This window comes from Heptranchias perlo, unplaced genomic scaffold (genome assembly GCF_035084215.1).
Source record: "Heptranchias perlo isolate sHepPer1 unplaced genomic scaffold, sHepPer1.hap1 HAP1_SCAFFOLD_50, whole genome shotgun sequence".
NCBI classification, from domain to species: domain Eukaryota; kingdom Metazoa; phylum Chordata; class Chondrichthyes; order Hexanchiformes; family Hexanchidae; genus Heptranchias; species Heptranchias perlo.
The window spans coordinates 4075722-4098198 of record NW_027139516.1 but is presented as its reverse complement, the minus strand read 5'-3'; the positions used below and the strand labels follow the sequence as shown (position 1 = coordinate 4098198).

General features: G+C 44.4%; 1 protein-coding gene across 1 annotated transcript; it reads right to left on the bottom strand.

Moving 5' to 3' along the window:
* Positions 1–13454: 13454 nt before the first annotated feature.
* Positions 13455–21866, bottom strand: LOC137314005 (NACHT, LRR and PYD domains-containing protein 3-like). Its single transcript, XM_067979692.1, has 6 exons — positions 21821–21866; positions 17624–19361; positions 16067–16153; positions 15739–15909; positions 15295–15462; positions 13455–15122 (listed from the first exon to the last, which is right to left on the bottom strand). The coding sequence occupies exons 1-6, from the start codon at positions 21864–21866 to the stop codon at positions 15035–15037; spliced, it is 2298 nt and encodes a 765-aa protein (XP_067835793.1). The 3' UTR covers positions 13455–15034.
* Positions 21867–22477: the final 611 nt, after the last annotated feature.

The following is a 22477-nucleotide window of genomic DNA, read 5'->3' as shown; positions in this document are numbered from 1 at the left end:
GAATATGTAACTGGGAGCCAGTGAGGGTCAGTGAGGCCGAGCAGGACCTGGTGCTGGTTGGACACGGACATGATTTTTGGACGAGCTCACGTTTATGGAAGGTGGAGGTTGGGTGGCCGGTCAGGAGTGTATTGGAGGAATGAAGTCTGGAGGGGACAGAGACATTGATGAGGGTTTCAATGGCAATGGGCTGAGGAAGGAATGGAGGCGGGTGAGAGAATCACGGCGCCTTTGTGATGGAGGTCAAATCGGGTCACGATCTCAGCTCGGTGTTACATGGAGCCAATTTTACTGGAGCCGTTAACCAATGTAGAATAAACGGATAAACATCCGCAGTAAAATAGCGGAGAGAGGAATGTCAATGGGACACGTTCAGTGTCCGTCCCCTCATATCACCCACAGTCATTTCTAGGCTGCAATCCTCAACCTGCCCTTTAACTGTCCTCGTGTCAGAGACTCACAATTCATATTTTAACTGGGAAACTGCAATAACAGAGTGAAACGGGTCTGCTCGTGTCCCTGGATTCAGTGCACACTGCGGAGACATCTGTCTAAATTATAAATGAAACACCAGGAGTGAACATGGTCAATATAGTTCTATAAAAGCTGTAAATGAAGCCGTTTATTATTGTTCGATCAGTCCTGTATGAGAACAGATTTAAACTTTATTCCTGAGAGAGGTCTGATTGAGTAATAACCTGGACTTTGAGATGTTTGTGTTTTATTCACCACATTATTTACAGCGGAGTCAAAGCTGCTGATCTAATGTGTTTGTTAAACTGACTGTTACTAATAGCAATGGTCAGGAGTATAACCGTGTCAGTGGAGACTTATCCCCTGTATAAATCAGGGCTTGTTGGAATGGATCAGCTCAGAGTGCCTGCTGGAGCTGTGGTTTCCTGGTCAACAGAAGTCAGTGCTTCTCACAGAAATGGGATATCCAGTAATATTTCTGGTACAAGACATTTATTTTCCTGTACTTGCAGCGGTTGGAGTTCCAGGTAAGCCGTTATCCCAGCTGTTAATGACGTAAATCAGTGTTGACTCCGCTGCTGTATTGGCACATGATTTTTTCTCCTACCATGTTTAACACAGTCACCTGTTCTGTTCTATCGGTTGAATGATGGAATATGTTAAGTCTCTGCTCTTTCAGTCTTGTAGGAGCTGCAGTATATCCATTATTACCCTTTTATATCCAACCCTGGCATTGTGACTGGATTATTCTCTGTGCTGAATGTATTGGAATCATGTGTCTGGGCTAAGAGTTGGTATCAGACCATCAGGAGATGATAACAGTTTCTTGTTGTGGAACTAACCTGTCCTGGAATATGTTTTCATCAATGTGTTTTCAGTGATTGATAATGAGACAGCTCAAGGTCTCAGTGTTACAAGGAGGCAGTGCAGTGTCGTCACTCCCCAATAATATGCTTCAGTTTAACTCGGATTTCAATGTATTTATTGGTGATCACTGTTATGAAATATTATTTCATTATGTGTGTATCTGACGCCGCTTCAGATGCATGGCTACTGAACTGAGTTTGCTGCTGATTCTTTCACATCTCCTTCTCTGCTTCACTGTGGATGAATTCACTGACTGTCAATGGACTTCATTGTAAAATGAAATGTTTGGTTCTTATGTTGTCTAAATTTGCACTGTATCTGTTGGAATCAGGAGCTCTTCTATGTATCTGCAGATTATAAGTGTGATATTGGCGTTTGTTAATTGAACAATCCCGCCATCTATCCCTTTACTTTATAATTACAGGAGAAGGAATCTCAATTATTGTGAGATCTGTCTGGGAAAGGCATTCGATTCTGTTTATTCCATTTGTTGCAGATTAAGTGAACAGTGTAGGTGAACAGGTGGAGATTCGGATGATCTGTGGAAACATTGAACTATTCCACAGCGGCTTCACTATTGAACAAAACGACACTGAGAATAAGATCGGTGGAACACGGGGTTGGTGAACAGAATGCAGGCACAGGATGATAGGATTTAATCGGATATGAAAATGGACTTGAGAAAGAGAATAGATTGAGTGATAGAGAGGGCGACTGAGAGGGAAAGCGAGAGGCTGTGGTGTGAATAATTCATCAGAATGAACTGCTGAAACTTGCAGTAAAATTAAATATTGAAAAATGTGATTTGAAGGTGTCATTATGATGTGGTCAGATGGGTGAGTTTTTATTGTGGGACTCGCTCCTCATGTTTATATCCCTGTCAGGTCCTCAGTCTGTTTTTGTGAATGTTCCTTGTTTTCCAACTTAGTACCAAATATAATTGAAATTTACTTCAAGAGTAGAATTAGCAATTTATTGATCGTGATGAATTATGAAGATGCAGTGTTTTCAAAGCGAGGCTGAATTCAATGAACAACAAGTTTGATATAATTAATACCCAACAAAGGTTGCCTGACACCAATAACCACAGAAATGAACTGTTGAATGCATTAGTTGGATTGTGTTATTGGGACCTATAGATTAGATTTCCTCTCACACTCTGCTGCCTTCTCTCCCTGTGAATCCCAGCCTCTCCTCCCACTGCATTGAATCCTCTGTCTCCTCATCCCTTACTTCAGTTCGTGCAAGTTCCAAAATTATCTGCTCCTGACTCCCCTCCAGCTCTGACATGTCCTTTTCCTTGTCTACCTCCCAATCTGTCTCACTGGGACGGTCCTCAGCCGCCTTTCCAGTTTAGTGCCAGCCCCTGTCAGCTCTCTTAAACCAGAACAACAAACTAGATGTACCTACCTCTGACACCTCACCTTCCCGACACTTCCCTGTCTTTCCCGTCAGTCTGGAGCCCAAATCCGGCTTTAATCCGCTGGATTCCCAGTGTGTAAAACCCCTTCTCCCTTCCCCACCGGCACTGCGCCCCCCACTCAGCCCTTCCAGTGGATCCGGTGCTCACTTTATTCACTTTCTGTATCCATCTCCCAATTCATTATTGATCATTGTGTTTAAAAACATCTCTCTGCCCGAAAGCGCTGCCCAGGTCAATCAATCACTTTCCACCCTTCGATGCAGCAACAAAGCTGGAAATTTTACCCCAGATCCTCTCAAACTGCTGCTTTGGCGCCAGCTTTGAACAGTAATTTCTCTGCTTCCTTTTCTCTCTCTTACAGTTAACTTGGTGGCGATTGTGATCCTGTCCCGAGGAAAGTGCGGTCTCTCCAAATGTATCAGCGTCTACCTGATGGGAATGGCAGTGGCAGATCTCATGGTCGTTATCGTTGGTGTGATATTGAATTGGATTGGTGCGATTTATTTCCCAGGTTCATTCCTGTTCATTACTCCCGTGTGTAGTTTTATTTCCTCCTTGAGTGATGCAACCACGGTTGTTTCTGTCTGGTTCACAGTCGCTTTCACCTTTGATCGATTTGTGGCCATTTGTTGTGAGAAGCTGAAAACTAAGTATTGCACCGAGAGAACGGTGGCTGTGGTTCTGGGAACAGTGAGTGTGCTGGGCTGTTCACAGAGTGTCCCCTTGTACTTTGCATATGAACCTGACGATATAATTGATAATGTTCCCTGGGGTTGTGAAATTAAACCGAGCTTCCGTACTTCCCCAGCATGGGCCGCATTTGACATGTTTAACCTCATTTTAACCCCTTGTGTCCCGTTCTGTCTGATTTTGCTGTTCAATGTTCTGACTGTCAGGCGTATTTTAATGTCCAGTCGAGTCCGCAGCGGACTCCGGGGCCGCAGTAATGGAGAGAATCAGAATGATCCAGAGATGGAGAACCGAAAGAAATCCATCATTTTACTCTGCAGTATATCGGGCAGTTTTATACTGTTGTGGATGACACAGGCTGCATTCAACATTTATCTACGAATTGCAGACATTCGGTCTTATTATTCCTACTCTGACCCTGGGTATATCACACTACAGACATCAAGGATGCTGCAGCTTCTCAGTTCCTGCACAAACACGTGTATTTATGTCCTGACCCAGACTAAATTCAGAGAGGAGCTGAAGAACGCGGTGAAATACCCATTCAATCTAATTGTTAAATTAGTGAAATCATAGAAAGAGCTGAAGGGTTTCAAGCACCAGAACTAAATCTCATTTCATTCTCCATCCCCTACACTTCCCAGGGGACGGAAAGTACATTTTATATTAGCAGCACAGGGCCCTGAAATGATCTCAAATCTGATTCTGAGATTATATTTTATTGATAATCTAACCGATTGAGGCAGGGTTTGCTTTGCAGACAACACGTGAATTGTTGTTCAAAATGACGGCACTAAAGAGCTCAGCTGGACTTTAATTAACTGACCGCAAGACCAAATGGACAAAGCTCGAAATCAAAGTCACTTCTGTGGACCTGATCAGGATGTGTGTACTTCACATAAATGGTGAGAGAGAGGGAGAGAGGAAGGGAGCGAGGGAGGGAGACAGAGACAGAGAGAGAGAGGGAGGGGGAGAACGGGAGACATCGAGAGTGTGAGAAAGAGGGAGTGAGGGAGCGAGAAAGAGGGAGAGAAAGGGCGAGGCAATTAGAGAGAGACAGGGACAGAGAGAGGGAGACAGAGAGAATGAGAGAGGGAGAGTCAGAGACAAAGAGAGAGTTGGAGAGAGACAGAGAAAGAGAGACAGAGAAAGAGAGACAAAGGGGAAGAGAGAGGGAAAGGGCGAGAGAGGGTGGGAGAGAGAGAATGAGAGAAAGAAGGAGAGGCAGAGAGACAGAGAGGGAGATATAGAGAGAGGGAAGCGAGGGAAAGAGAGAGACAGAGAGAGAGAGAGAGACAGAGAGAGAGTGGCACAGAGAGAGACAGAGATAGAGACAGAGAGAGAGACCAGGAGAAAGACAAAAGAGAGAGGCAGGGAAAGAGAGACACAGAGAGAATGAGAGACAGAGAGGGCAGAGAAAGGGGGATAAACAGATAGAGAGGCAGAGGGAGAGAGACGAGAGCCAGAGAGAGGGACAGACAGAGAGAGAACAGAAGGACAAAATAAATGTACCAATTAGAAAAGTGCAGAAATAAAGAAGGGCAGAGAGAGTTACTCAGAGACGGAGAGAAATAAAGAGTAAGTTATTAAGACAAGAGAGAAAAATAAAGAGAGAAAGAAAGCATATATACATATATATATATATATATATATATATATATACTTTCTTTCTCTATATATAATGAGGGAGAGAGACACTGCCAAATAATTACAAAGGAGAGGAGAGGTTAATAGACAGAAGAAATCAATTCAAAATAACTAGAGACTGAGGGAGATTCAGAGCAGTAGAGTGTCAGACATAAAACGACAAAGAGAAAGAGAACAAGAGGAACAGAACGCAGGGAGAAAATAGAAAACAGGAGAGAGGAGGAGAAATACAAATATTAAAACAGAGACTGAGAGAGATGGAATGAAATACAGAAACAGATGCAAAGTAGAGTTCGAGAAGTCAAATAGAAACAGAGAGAAAGAAGTAGACAGAAGTCGATCTGGAGAGAGTGAGAAGCAAACAGAATGAAATAAAGACAGATGGAAAGGGAAGGAGGAAGAGACAGATAGAGAGAAGGAAAAGGGAAAAGTCGATCCACAGAGAGAAACAAAGAGAGAGGTGATGCCAGGAGGCTGCACAATAAAGTCACTCAGCCTTGTGTACCTGACCCTGACCGTTACTGACTGCAGGAGTTTCCCAACTGCTCTGTGTAGTAAAAAATCATCTGATAAACGAAAGCCTGAGACGAAATCGGCTTCAGCATGGCTGAAGGAAAAGGTCGATTAAAAGGAGGAAGGGCTGTTAGAAGGATTGTGAATGACACGTTGTGAAAGACCACACAGCAGAGGATAGATCACCATAGCAATAATAACGATTCCAGGAGGGCTAGAGATGGTTTGAACTCCTGCCGGCTTGACTTGGTTACGTTGTGGACACTGAGAGAAAACAAGTGAAGTGTCAATCAATCATGGGTTGTATTTGTAGGAAACTATTTTTGATAAGCTAACGCCCCAGCGGTGTGATTCTATGTTATAAAGAAGCTGGGCAGAAGGTGAGTGGGGAGAGACGCAGATCCACCACTGCTGCTCCAAACTCACCTTTCGCTTCCTGGCAGCACGCCCTCACCTGGAATCTTCCTGACTGCTCGCTACCTCCCAGCTGGATGCCTCGATGCTGGTTTACAGATTGCCTGTGAAGCAGATGACCTGGATACAAGACTAAGACGGGCTACACGACACGGTATCCATCAAAACGCCTGGAATCTTCCAGGCAAGCTTGAGTCAACCATAAGGATTGAACTTTCGTTATCAGCTTAGTGGAAGATAGACATTGGATTTCCAAACGGTTATGCATTTTGGGAATTCAGAATGTGTTGTTTTATTGGTGTTAAAGCAATTCTAAATCGGGTATAATCCCAAGATATTGATTAAATTCAAATGTAAAATTTTCTAGTGCATTAAGAATAATAAATTATTGTTTTGTTCATAAAGCCATGGTTTGTGCCTGCAGTTTCTTTAGGAGAAAGAGCCCATTATTTAAACATAAATTTTAACCTTTTGGAGATAAAAAGGCACTGTCCCAAATTAAAGTGTAAAATCACTTTGCACCTTTTTATTCCTCCATCTGTACCATGTGTAACTTTCCCAGTGAGCTGCTGTATTCTGTAATAAATCACAATGTACTCTTACCCCTTCTGCTGTCTTACTAAACTGGGCAGAGTCCCGCAGCACTCTCCTGTTCTGTTACTGTTACAAATACTGTTATTGTTTCAGATTAAAGAAAAATATGAATAATGGAGAAATGAACCAAATCCTAGATCAGACCTGCATTCAGGTTGAGTCCAATTTTACTCTGATTTATTTGATAGAAGCTAGAATTACAAACGCTATTCAAAATGGTTCATTTGACTTTTCCTCCGAATGTCTGGTCTCTCCTTCTCCAGACGCATTACGTCCAAATAACCAAATGTTAATCCATTTTTTTGCAGATGTTCACATTTTGGTACTTGATTTCCTCACTGCACCGCTGTCTTTGTGTTAAACACCAGCTAGTGCCAGTCTCACTCAGTTTGTATCTTTAACTATAGTTCAACAGTGATTTAACAGAAACAGCAAATGAACCCTCTCCGTGTCTCACAACACAGCGAGCTTCATCTTGCCCCTCAGTAAGATGGCTGCCTTATTGGTTTCAGGATCAAGGCGCCCAATTTGTTTAAGCTTCATGGCGGTCAATTTGTTCAATATGACCATCTTGTCCCCCAGTAATTTGGCCGCTTTGCCCCTCAGTGAAATGGCAGACTTGCCCCTCAGTTAAATGGCCGCCATTCCCCTCAGTTAAATGGCCGCCTTGCCCCTCAGTTAAATGGCAGACTTGCCCCCCAGTAATTTGCCCGCCTTGCCCCTCAGTTAAATGGCAGACTTGCCCCTCAGGAAGATGTCCAGCTTGCCCCTCAGTAAGATGACTGCCTTACTGGTGTCCATTTTGTTTCAGGATCATGACATTGAAGCTGTTGTTCATAGATTTAAGGTTTCATGGTAACTATGGCACAAGAGGAGGCCTTTCGCCCCACTGTGCCTGTGCCAGCTCTTTGAAAGGGCTGTCCAATTCGTCCCATTTCCCCCTTTGCTTTTTCCCCACATCCTTTATGGAGGCTTTGTAATAGTAGTTGTATTATGCAAATACATATATATGTAATAATGCAAATTGATGTTGTAGTCGTTGCTGTAAGACATACAAGTTGTTGTCGATAAAGATTGTCTCTCAATCTTTTACTGCTTAGATTCTTCTCCTTTATAAACTGGGCTTTGTTTCTGTGTAATTGAATGTTGCTGAGAGATTGTCCCTGTAACGGATGAGGGATCATGCTGTGTGTTCGGTTTTTTAAAAAACTTTTTGCTTTGGCTCTTTTAAATGTCATGAATTAGTTTGAACTCTTTGGCTGATTGCAAAAAGCCACAATCTGTAAGTTGACCACAAACGACAGGCTTTCTCTCCACAGGGCACTGACCGAGGCCTTCACCACAGGCTGCACCCAATGAGACTCACGTGAGTTTTGTCTGGGTCACTGTGGGATCATTGAGTGCACTGTGGGGTCACAGGTTGCTGTGGGTTCACTGGGACACTGCAGGTCCACTGGGATATTTTGGGATCACTGGGACACTGTGGGATCCGTGGGACACTGTGGAATCATTGGGTTAATGTGGGAGCACTGGGACACTGGCGACCACTTTGTTTAAGATGACCGCCTTAATGGTCGCCATTTCGTTTCAGCTTCATGGTGTTACAGGAGGAATTTAATTACCCATTCTATGTAATATGTTATATGTATATATATTTATATATATATATAACACGTTATTTCATAAGCACAAGTTGTTGTATATAAAGAAAGTCTCTCCAACGTTTACACAAATGCAGTTTGGATATTGGTACCTCTGGGTGCACCGTGGAATCATTGGGTGCACGGTGGGGACACTGGGGGCACTTTGAGAGAACTGGGATACTTTGGCATCACTGAGACATTTTGGATCACTGCGGCAATATCACTGGGTGCACTGTGGGATCACTGGGTCAGGCTGCGTTCACTGTGGGATCACTGGGTGCATTGTGGATCATTGCGACACTGTGCATGACTGAGGCACTATCACAAATGCACTGTGGTATCAATGGGTCACTCTGCAAGCACTGGGATCACTGTGGGCACTTTAGATCACTGGGATCACTGTGGGCACTTTAGATCACTGGGATCACTGTGGGCACTTTAGATCACTGGGACACTGTGGATCAATGGGGCACTATCACTGGGTGCACTGTGTGATCACTTGGTCACTGTGGGAACACTGTGGGATATTTAATTACCCAGGTGGGCCGAATGGCCTGTTTCAGTGACGTGCTGAATTCTATGTAATATTAATATAAAGATATATTGTATTGTATTTTATATAAAGAAGTGGCTGTTGTAAAACAGAAATAGTAGTCGGGCCGAATGGACACTGTACTGTTCTGTACTGTACATTCGATGTTAAATATATATACATGTAATATTTGATTATATATTGTATTATATTTTCTACTCCAGAAGTTGTTGTCAAATAAGAAATTCAGGGGAACTTCTTTACCCAGATGGGCCGAATGGCCTATTTCTGTGCCGTGCTGTATTTTATGTAAAATATATATAAAGATATGTCCGGGGTTAAATTGGATATCCCCCGAATCCGGGCGCGGGGGTCGATTAACCCCCGAGTGATTAACCTGAACCCGGTCGTTGAGATGCAGACAGTCCGTGAGATTGGTGCTGCCTGGTGATTTACCTGATTCCTGCGAGCAGTCAGGCCTCGCTGTGCTGTTGAGCGGCTTCTCACCAGCAGAGGAGGGGGCCCCGATTTGATTCAGATCCATACCTCCGGGGTCATTTCTTCTTGTGCAGTTTTGATTGGCAGCTTCTTTTGAATTAAACAGATGATTGCTTAAAATGACTGGCTCCCAGTCACTGTTTTGAAGGCATTTATCAGCCTGTCTTTTTCAAACTGGTGAGTCTGTTTGGAATCTCTGAGAATGTTCATCAAGTCGACAGCTTCCATAGTTTGTGAGAAAAAGACAACAAAGAAGCAGGATGTTCGAAAGTTCGGTCACAGTTTCGTATAGTATTTGTGAATTATTTATTATTTTATTTTCCAATCAGGATCTGGTTGAGCTTCACAGTAAAACTGTTGTCTTACTGCTGCTATTTGTTTATTCTCTTACTGTTTCATCAATTTGTTTGGCAGTTAAAGTCTAAAACAAGGTCTAGTCTAGTGTGAATCTGTCACCCTCTGAAGAGCAGGCACTATTAGGCACTGGATGGAACGAGTGGGCTGAGATAATCTGAAGGGGTTTCACTGTTCATTATCTGGAGCCCTTCAAATGTTACATTGATATCAGGACAAGTAGAAACACTGAGACATTGGGAGTGAAGCCTCACCTAACAGAGGAGCTGCTTTTTCAAGCTTAGAAATACAGCTGATTTTAAATCAGCAAAATTTCACTTCATTAAAGTAGACAAAAAGGCAACCATCTCTGAACTGTCTCCACGATCTGAAAAACACGGACATTTTACTGATCGGGGAATAATGATCTTGTTCAAAAAGTACAAAATAAAAATCAGTTGTAATCTTTTTAATATAACGACCTGATATAAAGCATTCTCCAACCAAACAAGAGTACGAAGCATTCCCAGGACATTCAGAGATTATGTGAGTGGGCAAAACTGTGGCAAAATGAGTTCAATGTGGGGAAATGTGAAGTCATCCACTTCGGATCTAAGAAAGATAGATCAGAGAGTTTTCTAAATGGTGAGGAGCTCGGAACTGTGGAGGAGCAGAGAGATGTAGGGGTCCAAGCACAGAAATCATTAAAAGCTAGTGGACAGTTTAAAAAATGATTAAAAGGCTCATACAATGTCGGCCTTTATTTCTCGAGGGCTGCAATATAAAGGGGTGGAAGTTATGTTACAGCTGTACAGAGCTCTGGTTAGAGCCCATCTGGAGGACTGCATTCAGTTCTGGGCACTGCACCTCAGGAAGGATATATTGCCCTTGGAAGGGCTGCAGCTCAGATTCACCAGAATGAAATCGGGGCTAAAAGGGTTAAGTTATGAGGACTGGTTGCATGGACTTGCCTTGTGTTACCCTGAATATAGGAGATTAAGGGGTGATCTAATTGAGGTGTTTAAGATGATTAAATGAGTTGATAGGGTAGATAAAGTGAAACTACTTCGCCTGATGGGGAATCCAGAACAAGGGGGCATAACTTTAAAATTTGAGCTCGGCCGTCGAGGGCTGATGTCAGGAAACACTTCTTCACACAAAGGGTAGTGGAAATCTGGAACTCTCTCCCACAAAAGTCTGTTGTGGCTGGGAGTCAATTCGAAATTTCAAAACGGAGATTGATATATTTTAGTTAGGCAAGGTTATTAAGGATTCTGGAAACAAGGCGGTAAATGGAGTTAATATACAGATCATCCATGATCTAAAGATGGCTGTGTTCTTGCCGCCAATTTATCCAAGACGGTGGCCATTCTTACTGCCATTTTGTCAAAGATGGCATGGTGGCAGTTGTGTAAATACAAGTTGCTGTTGCAGGAGTAGTTGTTGTGGTGGTGGTCTAAATATAAAGACTGTCATTTGGGATTTCTCCGGGGTGACTGGGTGCACACCGGTGTCATTGTAGGGTCACTGGGACAATCTGAGGTCGCCGTGGGATTATTGGGGACACTCTGCGCGGCACTTGCTGGCTGTTTGTAAATACATATATGTAGTATATATCTTATAAATAGAAGCTGCTGTTGTTGTCGCAGTAGTTATAGCGGTGGTCTAAGTATAAAGACTGCCACTCTGGGATTCCTAGTTGCACTCTTTATCACGCTGGGGTGAGTGGGTGCACTTCGGGATCCCTGGGTGTATTCGAGCATCACTCTGGGGTGACTGGCTGCACTCTGAGTGCCTGGGTGCAGTCTGGGTTCACTCTGGGGTGACTGGATGTTCCCTGGAGCGACTGGGTGCACCCTGGCATCCCGGGATGCACTCTGGAATCATTGTGGTTTGACTGGGTGCACTCTGGAATCATTGTGGTTTGACTGGGTGCACTCTGGAATCATTGTGGTTTGACTGGGTGCACTCTGGAATCATTGTGGTTTGACTGGGTGCACTCTGGATTCATTGTGGTTTGACTGGGTGCACTCTGGACTCATTGTGGTTTGACTGGGTGCACTCTGGATTCATTGTGGTTTGACTGGGTGCACTCTGGAATCATTGTGGTTTGACTGGGTGCACTCTGGATTCATTGTGGTTTGACTGGGTGCACTCTGGATTCATTGTGGTTTGACTGGGTGCACTCTGGATTATTTGTGGTTTGACTGGGTGCACTCTGGATTCATTGTGTGATCACTGAACATTCTGTGCGCAATTGTTGCCGCCATTTTGTACAAGATGGCCGCCGGACCTACCCCCACTTGGTCCAAAATGCCGCCATTTTGGACGTGTGTAAATAGATATATATTATAAATACTAGTTGTTGCTGTTGTAGTTGTTGTTGTGGTGCTGGTCTAAATATGAAGACTGCCACTCTGCGATCCCTCCGGGGTTATTGGGTACACTCTGGGATCCCGGGTGCAATCTGGAAAACACTGGGGTGATTGGGTTCACTCTGCAGAAACTGTGATATCACTGGGGACACTCTGCGCGATACTTGCCCACATTTTGTCCAAGGTGGCCGCCGTACTTCACGCAATTTTGTGCAAGATGACCGCCGTACTTGCCCCCACTTTGTCCAAGATTGCCGCCGTGCAGGCCATGTGTAAATGCATATATATATATGTATATATATTTTGTGAATAGAAGTTATTGTTGTTGTAGTAGCAGTTATTGTGGTGTTGTCCTAAATATAAAGAGTGCTAATCTGGATTACTCTGGGGTGACCATTGCCTCCCTAAGAGGGGACCGGCCGAGGCCTCCTCCCGGAAAGGGAACAGACCGAGCCCTCCCCCAGAGGGGACCGACCGAGGCCTCCTCCACAGGCTGCACCCAAACAGGGCCCAGGTGAGTTCGGTCTGTTTATTGCCCTGAGGTTTAATTTCCTCTCTGGGCCCTGGTTTGGGGCCTCGGTTTAACATGTTCCTGTTCGATTGTGACCGTTGTGATTTAACCAGGTTAAAGCCTGGGGTTAAAGTAGCCCGGCCTGTAATGTTATACAAACACGTTAACCCAGAGTGAGACAAACAGGGGCCGAGAGGAGATTAATGTCGGAAACGTGAACCCCTGTACGGGCTTCGAGGGTTTGTTATAATCTCAAAATAATGCTTGTGTTTCGGAGAGATGGGACAACTTTGATGGGAAGGAGCGGCCATTTGAGCTGTTTTGATGGAGTAAACAAGGAGAAACTGTTTCCAGTGGCAGGGGGTCGGTAACCAGAGGACACAGATTCAAAATAATTGTCAAAAATGCCAGAGGTGACATGAAGAAGGATTATTTTTACGCAGTGAGTTGTTATGATCTGGAATTTATTGCCTGAAAGTGTGTTGGAAGCAGATTCAATGGTAACTTTCAAAAGGAAATTGGATAAATACTTGAAAAGGAACAAATTGTTCGGTTTGGGGAAAGGAATGGGACCAGCTCCAAAGCGGCTGCACAGGCACGAAGGGCCGAATGGACTGCTTCAGTGAAATATCATTCTTGATATTGCTGGCTCGTTCTTGGCGGCCATTTTCCAAAAGTTGCATGGCAGTCATTTTGAATTGCATTGCGGCCATTTTACGTCGCATGTCGGTCGGCCATTTTGTGGAGTCCCAGCTGAGCTCCCCCACCCCGCGCAAGACCCACCCGGTTAATAGACCGACCGGTCACATCTGTGGTACCAGTTGGAGGATGTGTGATGCAGTTTCCAGGAACCTTTATTCAATATTTCAAAATACGAAAACCAGTAATTTTATTTTTAAATAATGAGGAGACCAGGCCGGAGCTGAAGCAAACGGTGGAGTTTTATTAACACAGCACACGGACAACAACTTAAATTTACATACCGCCTTTATAGTAGTAAAATATCCCAAGGTGCTTCACAGGAGCAATCAGACATAAGTTGACACTGAGCCACATTAGGAAATATTAGGACAGGTGGTCAAAAGCTTGGTCAAAGAGGGGGTTCTTAAGGAGCATAGTAAAGGAGGAGAGAGAGGCGGAGAGGTGGAAAGGTTTAGGGAGTGAATTCCAGAGCTTAGGGCCTCGGCAGCTGAAGGCACAGTGCACAGGGATACGTTCCAGATTCTGACTCGTCACTGGGAGAGGCACCCAGAAGTACCGAATCCAAATATCAGTGTCCGACTGCAGCCCAGACTGAGCCCCATCCTGGGTCCTTCCTGTCTGTACATTGACCCAGTGTCTCACTGCAGCCCAGAATGAGCCCCACCCTGGGCCCTTCCTGTCTGTACATTGACCCAGTGTCCCACTGCAGCCCAGAATGAGCCCTATCCTGGACCCTTCCTGTCTGTACATTGAACCAGTGTCCCACTGCAGCCCAGACTGAGCCCCACTCTGGGCCCTTCATGTTTCTACATTGTCCCAATGTCCCACTGCAGCCCAGACTGAGTTCCATCCTGGGCCCTTCCTGTCTGTACATTGACCGAGTGTCCCACTGCAGCACAGACTGAGCCCCACTCTGGGCCCTTCCTGTCTGTACATTGACCCAATGTCCCACTGCAGCCCAGAATGAGCCCCACCCTGGGCCCTTCTTGTCTGTACATTGACCCAGTGTCTCACTGCAGCCCAGAATGAACCATATCCTGGACCCTTCCTGTCTGTAGATTGACCCAGTGTCCCACTGCAGCCCAGACTGAGCCCCACCCTGGGCCCTTCCTGTCTGTACATTGATCCAGTGTCCCACTGCAGCCCAGACTGAGCCCCACTCTGGGCCCTTCCTGTCTGTAGATTGACCCAGTGTCCCACTGCAGCCCAGACTGAGCCCCACCCTGGGCCCTTCCTGTCTGTACATTGATCCAGTGTCCCACTGCAGCCCAGACTGAGCCCCACCCTGGGCCCTTCCTGTCTGTACATTGACCCAGTGTCCCACTGCAGCCCAGACTGAGTCCCACCCTGGGCCCTTCGTGTCTGTCCATTGACCCAGTGTCCCACTGCAGCCCAGAATGAACCCCACCCTGGGCCCTTCCTCTCTGTACTTTGACCCAGTGTCCCACTGCAGCCCAGACTGAGCCCCACCCTGGGCCCTTCCTGTCTGTACATTGACCCAGTGTCCCACTGCAGCCCAGACTGAGCCCCACCCTGGGCCCTTCCTGTCTGTACATTGACCCAATGCCCCATTGGGGACCATCCAGCCCCGGATATCCGGCAGAATCAGCGCTGTGGGACCGGGTGACTGAGTCTCGTGACCCTGTCGCTGGGCCTCTGACGTCACAATGGGAGACGACGCTCGCTCAGCTCGAGCTGGAACCTGTTAAAGGGCCGTTAGGATTTAAACCTGGAGCGCGGCCGGTTAAAGGGGAGGGACAGAGAATCGGCCAAAAATGTTCATTTCATGAGACCAGAAATGGTTGGAAATTGAAATGTTCAGACTCCCACACTCAGTCCGGGTCTGGATTCCCGCAGTGACTCCAGGTGTCTCTTTCCGTTTGAACTGAACCGATTCCCCCTCAACCTGAAACAGATTAAAGATTCAACAGGAAATAAACAGATTGAACAACAGTGTAAATAACAGGGAGACTGGGGTTAATATTTCAATAATAATTACTGACAAATATTACCCATAAGAGGGACTGAATCCCAGTGATACTTTATTTATTACATTAAACATTAACACAAACACTCACCAGATCCGCTTCAGATTCCTGCGGGTCAGTATGAGGGAGCGGAGAGCGGGGACAGATCGGTCTGTGAAGGAGTTTAATCCCAGGTCCAGAATCGTCAGTGACCGGTTTGTACTGAGAGCAGAGACGAGATCCTCGGTACAAGAATCTGTGAGACCGACATCATCCAGACTGGGGATCGGAGAGAGAGAGAAATAACAAGAATCAGGGTAAATCCCCAGTGTTGATTAATAACAATATTACTGATACTAATAAAATTGTACAGTCCTTATTAATAACACTGTTACTGATATTAATAAACACTGTAAATTATTATTCGTAACACTATTACTGACACTAATAATATGTACAGTATTTATTAATAACACTATTACTTGTACTAATAATAAAGTTCAGTGTCAGACATTCAGTTATTATAAACACATTCTTACACAGTCTGATACTTACTGCAGTTTCTGTATTTTACAGTCCGGGTTCCTCAGAGCCGCAGACAATAGTTTCACTCCTGAATCTCCCAGTTTATTCTTACCCAGATTCAGCTCCGTCAGTGTCCGGTTTGTACTGAGAGCGGTGGAGAGATAATCGGTACAAGAATCTGTGAGATCGTTATCCCATAACCTGTAGATCAGAGAGAGAGAGAGAGACAAGCAGAGATAACAGGAATGAGAGTAAATTCCCAGTATTTATTTGTATTATGATTGCTTATACTGACATTAATATACGGTGGGAGACATACGGTTATTATAAACACAATCTCACACAGTCTAGTACTTACCCCAGTTCCTGTATTTTACAGTCCGGGTTTCCCAGAGCCGCAGACACAAGTTTCACTCCTGAATCTCCCAGTTCATTCCTCCCCAGTCTAAACACAAACAGACAGAGAGTGAGAAACAAACTGAATCCAATCCCCGATCTGATACAATTTCTCTGATATTACAGGAAACAATTGAAAAATCTTCAGGAAATTAATAACCAGATTTCCCTGTCACTGACAATGAATCTCACTCTGTCCAACGGCCCATATATTCACGGACTGTCAGTAAATGTATTTATTAAATAAAGTGCTGTCTGTGTGAAGCCTTTAAATGTCCCTCAGTCCGGTCTCATTCCCTGATGATCAGAATTACCCTCCTGGACGGTCCCTTCATGTTTGGGGAAACGTGTCTCATTTCTGCTGCTTCTTAAAGCCCAGATTTAATGGGAATGTGATGATTTTCCCCGAATTAAATGATAAAGCGGTGATTTCTTGTACATTATGCAGTATTATATTAATCTGTACAATATCTCGGAGTGAGTTATATTGTGAAACGGCGCTCATGGCTGCTGTAAAATCCGTCCCACAGGATTTCATGTGACAAGGAGAATTTATTCTGTCCCGTTACAAGTTTTAAATGTCCCTGTACTCCTAGTTTATAGGGGAGGGGAGGCTCTCTCTTTATTCCCACTAAAATGGCTCCACATTTATTTTAGGTTTAACGGGCCCGACAGTTTATGGGGAATTTTCTGAAGTTCCCTCCCCGAGCTGGACCTCACACACAGGGGGCAGATTATGGGAAATTCCCTGGTTCACTGCCCCTTGGTTAACCCAGGAGCCTCCCGCTGTGTGTGAGGCCCCACCGCTGGCCGGTGTATGTCTATACTCCTGGGCGAAAACGCCACAACCCGTTCGATTTCAACCTTTCGACCAGCAGATTTTAGTTCCCAAATCCAACTGAATTTTCGGCCTGGATTAATGAGCGAGGGGCCTGAATCCACGACCGTCTGACTCAGAGGCACGTGTGCTGCCAGCTGGGTGAAGAGATGGTGGATGTATTGGAGAGTGTGAAGGGCTATGTCATTGATGAGTTAACATGACGGACCGACGTCCTGCCGGGAAAGCTCAGCTCGCCCACTGACGGTTGACTGCCCGAAATCTGTGTTTTGCTCTTTGTTACTGAATGTTTGGTGTTTCTGCTTCCCTCTCCTACACATGTTGACAGTCCGGTGACCGTCACTAGCCCCCACACCTCGGTAAGTGGGTGGGATGACTCGACACACAGACTGCTGCAGCTATAAATATCATTTATTGCAATTCAATTATCACTCTTTCAGTGACCTGTATTTACTGATCGGATAAAGACTGTAAAATCCTAACGTGTTCATCAGAATCCATTTTAGATTCTTCAATCCTTAGGGAATTACTAACCGATGCTATTATCATTTGTCATATTTGTGTTGAATTTGCTTCTCCCTGGTTCAACTGAACTGTTTGTTTCCCTTCATTGCGGAGCAACAATACAATCCGTGACTGTTTCAAAATTGGCCCAACAGTTAGAGACAAATGAACAGTTACCTCAACACCTGGCATTTGTGAAGTACGGGTACCAGCCGCCGGAGTCCTTCACACCGAATGGAGCAGTGGTGTAGATCGAGGTGTTTTATTGTATCACAGAGTCCAATGACATGAGACAACAACGCACAGTCAATCGGGGTCAGTCGCAATCCACTAAATGTAAGTGTTTCCACAGATCCCACAGTGACCCGAGCCAGTGTTTGATTCTGAGACTCAAACAGGTAGTGGAATGTGTTCAGGAGGTTCTTTTTACCAGTTTCACTCTCTGTGTTTCCAGTCTCTCCTTCAACCTTCTCCTTCACCCAGTCAATCACTCCGCAGATTGTTTGATGAAGAAATGGTCCCAGAAACTCCTCCAGGGGCCGAGCTGACTGTGAGGAGGAGAGACCAACAACAAAACGGAGAAATATCTCAAATCGCCCATCTTCCTTGCTGTGGGCTTCACTGAGGAGTTTCCGGATGTCCCCAGGATCTGGAGTCAGGAATTGTGCGAGTGCGGCTACAAACTCTTGGATGGTGAGGTGCGGGAATGTGTAAACCACACTCTGGGCAGATTCATCTCTCTCCAAAAGTTCCATCATGAACCCAGACAGGAACTGGGAAGGTTGCAGATTGTACTTGATCAAATCTCCATTTCCAAACACAATGTTCTTCTCGGAGACTCCTGTGAAGGCCATCTCACCGATCTTCAGTAACACATCACGGGGGGATTCAATCTCTCGGCCATGGTTTTTCAGAATGTTGTAAATATAGTAGGAATATAGTTGGGTGATGGTCTTGGGAACTCGCTGCAGTTTCCTGTCTCTTTGTGTGAAGAAGGGACCCAGTGACAGACCGAGGATCCAGCAGTAGGAAGGGTTGTAACACATCGTGTGCAGGATCTCGTTCTCCTCCACATGTTTGAAAACAGCTGCTGCCACCACCTGATCTTCAAAAAACTTGTTGAAATATTCCTTCCGTTCTTCACCAACAAATCCCAGGATTTCAGCCCAGACACTGATCTCAGCCTTTTCCAATAAATGTAATGCAGTGGGGCGGCTGGTCACGAGCACTGAACATCCTGGGAGCAGCTTGTGCTGTATTAAACTGTACACAATGTCAGACACTTCACACCAGTCTTCAGGATCTGTGCACATGTACTGAGGTTCTGTATTTCTCCGATTGTCAGCAAAATCGATACTGTCCTTGAATTCATCTAAACCATCGAATATAAACAGTAATCCCTCTGGGTTCTTCCAGAGCTCTCCCAGAATATTCCCAAAGTAAGGATACAGATCCAGTATCAGATTCATCAGGTTTATTCTACAGTTGATAGCGTTCAAATCCCGGAATTTAAAACTGAAAACAAATTGAAAGTGTGGGTATATTTTCCCAGTGGCCCAGTCATAAACAATCTTTTGTACCATTGTTGTTTTTCCAATCCCCGCGACTCCACTCACTGCTGCTGAACTCCCAGATTTGGATTTTCTCCGGGAAAAACTGCTCTGGAACAATTGATCAGTTCGGATTTTTTCCAGTTCTCTCCTTAGATGTTTCTCTCTCCACTCTTCATGGTTTCGGCCTCTTGCCAGAAGTTCATGTTCCACAAGCGTCCGATCTCGAACAGTAGAAATGACCGTTAGCTCAGTGTATAGAGTGACCAGCTGGAAAATCTTAACCTTCTCCTTTATTAGGATCGTGTTCACTCTCAGTGTTTCAGTTTGGACCTGAAGTGTTTCATTGTGTTTCTGTTGAACATCTTCAATTAGAACAGACAGAATGTAGTTCTCAATTTTAGTTGTATTGACATAAAAACAAATTCATTAAAATGTTCCGCGATTTAATTCACAGCTTCAATAGAGGTGCGAGCAGGAAATTAAACTCAGTTTCTGAAAACCTCGCTTGAAAGTGAATAATGGCTGATAAACGTTTCAAATCCTCACTTGATTCCAATATTTACTGAACATGGAGATTTCGATGAAGGTGATATTTTCCCTTTGATGATTAACACTATCAGCCCAGCCCTGTTCTATGGACATCTCATTATAATCGAAACGTGATTCTGGTTATACAACAGTGGAGGTTCTAATGGATCAATCTATGAAACTGTCGGTGTTGCTGACCTTTTGTGGAAATGGGAAATAGGGTATTGGGTAGCACTGGGAGAGGGACAGACTGTGAATGGACAGAAGTTCCACTCCGATTGCATCAGTCCTTGGGCAGCTTATCTGTGATATTGTGGGCACTGGGAGAGGGACCGACTGTGAATTGACAGAAGTTCCACTCTTATTGCATCAGACATTGGGCAGCTTATCTGGGATATTGTGGGCACTGGGAGAGCGACAGACTGTGAATGGACAGAAGTTCCACTGTTTAACCTCTGTGTTGTGGGAGCTTTTAGAAACTGGACTCGGGCTGGTTATCTGGGGTGTTACTAGTAGTTCTATTGTCACCTGAGCACAAGTAAAGATTACAGCAATTCTGAAGGTACAGAGGTGAATCAGAAAGATGATTTAAGGTATTGGAGTATTGGTCGAGGGAAGGGTGTGGGGGTTTGATATATTTTGTTTCAGCAAGAGACTTCGGTATTGAAATGTTTCAATGGAATTCCCAACATTAGTGCAGGAAACAGGCTCACAATCAGCAAAATAATTAATAACGGAGAAAATTGAAAGTCAGAAATAAGAATGGAAATTAGAGTAATTTTTTCACCCAATGTGTCGGACATCAGGGAACACAGTTACCAGGGAATGACACTAAAGGGGCAGTGTAATTGGGGTGAAGAGACAATTGGAAGAGTTTCTGTGAATTCACTGAGAGGAGGTGCAGGTGGGGTCATCTTTCTAACAGGGACAGGCATATTTGGATCAAATGACCTTTTCCTGTCTCGAATCATTCTCCTGTTGTATTGTGTTTCAGAAATTGTGAACAAATTTTCAGCAGTGTTACACCTACATTGAATGTGTTTTCCGAACAGTCCTTTCATATCACCGATTAGAAGTAGATTTCGAACGACTGCCCACTCAGAGTAAAGTTAGAGCAGAAAACATTCACGGTTCAATTCAACTGTTCTCCTAATAATTGCACTCCGTTGTTTCATTTTGGTCTGAATTTCCTCTAATGCAGGTTTGGGAAATTGAATTATATTTCCATTAGTCAATCCATTGGGTCTGAAAAGACGCTGATTTAAAGGACTATTCTTTGAGTGGAATAAGTTCTCCCTTTCACTGCCATTACTCATTCGATTCGGTCTAAAAAGACTCTGATTTAAAGGACTATTCCTTGAGTAGAATATGTTCTCTCTCTCACTGCCTTTGTGGAGCCAGCTCAAAACCTCCTAATTACCCTGAACATTGTCTTTCCCTCACATTTCTCCACGGATTCATGATCAATTGTGTGAACATCTGTGCATCTTCTCAGATCAGACCGAACAATTTGTCTCATTTTGTGCTGTGAAATGAAATCATTTTTAATGTTTTGCATTTCTCCACCAATTTCCCTACAGTTGATGGTGGGTCAGATATCTCGGGGAGCAGGTGACCCACAGCATCCGTCTCAAGGCACTGCTCTTTACTTGTGAGTCCAGAATGTCATGACGGCACTTAGGTATCCTGCCAGTTGTGTGTGGGGATTTCACAGTGTGTCAGGATCCTGCCAGGTGTGTATGGGGATTTCACAGTTTATCAGGAACCTACCAGTTGTGTATGGGGATTCACAGTGTATCAGGATCCTTCCAGGTGTGTATGGGGATTCACAGCGTATCAGCATAATGCCAGGTGTGTATGGGGATTCACAGTGTATCAGGATCCTGCCAGGTGTGTGTGGGGATTCACAATGTATCAGGGTACTGCCAGGGGTGTGTGGGGATGCACAGTGAATCAGGATACTGCCAGGTGTGAGTGAGAATTCACAGTGCATCAGGATCCTGCCAGGTGTGTATGGGGATTTCACAAGTGACAACGATCAGCAGCTGGATTAAGTGAAATAATGCAACCTCCACATATTCATGGATAATTGAGAAATCTTATGAACTGTAATTTGAATCTACGCAGAATAGTTGAGTATTGATGACAAATCTAAACGAGGTTAATTTCTGTTTCCCCAGCCCTTGAATTTCTGATTCCCAGATTGTGACAATCTCTAATAAATGACGACAGTCAAACTTTCTGATTCTCACAAGTGAAATAAACAGTTTGAAATCCCAATTTCATCACTTACCTTTCAGGTGACTGGGTATTTCAGATGAACCTCGTCTGATGTTCATATAAACAAATGGATCAGGACCTGTTTAAATCAATGAGCTTTCATGAAATCCGATCTGTGTAATATTATAGTAAATTCTGCATTGTTTCAATCTGAAATTGAATTCAGTGTGTGATTTTACCGTACCAAGTTCCTGCATCTCTTTCAGTATTTTGTCCAACTTTGGTACCACATGGTGCATTTTCACAAAGGATTCCCACATCTCCCTGCGGGCCCGAGAGCCTTTCTCCATCACCAGATTTAGGAGAAGTTTGGAACTGTCCGCCCTGTTTCCCTTCTCCACGAGATCAACGACTTTCTGTAAACAATAACAATGAATATATTGATCCCTCACTTTCCCCGTCCCACTTCAACTGTTTCCTTTTTGTTTTCAGTCCACACAAGAGTTATACCCGAAACGTTCCCCTGTCCTGTGTACAGACACTGACCGTTCCACTGGGTATTTTCACCTCTTTGTATCATTGTTTCAGATTCACTGTATTTTCAGTTTGATCAATTTCTTTCCGATATGACCTGTTTCTCTTCTGTCACATTCTATGATTCTAAGATCTGATATCCTGTTCGTTCTCTGATGTTTAAATAATCCAGACTCATTCTGGGAACTACACCACC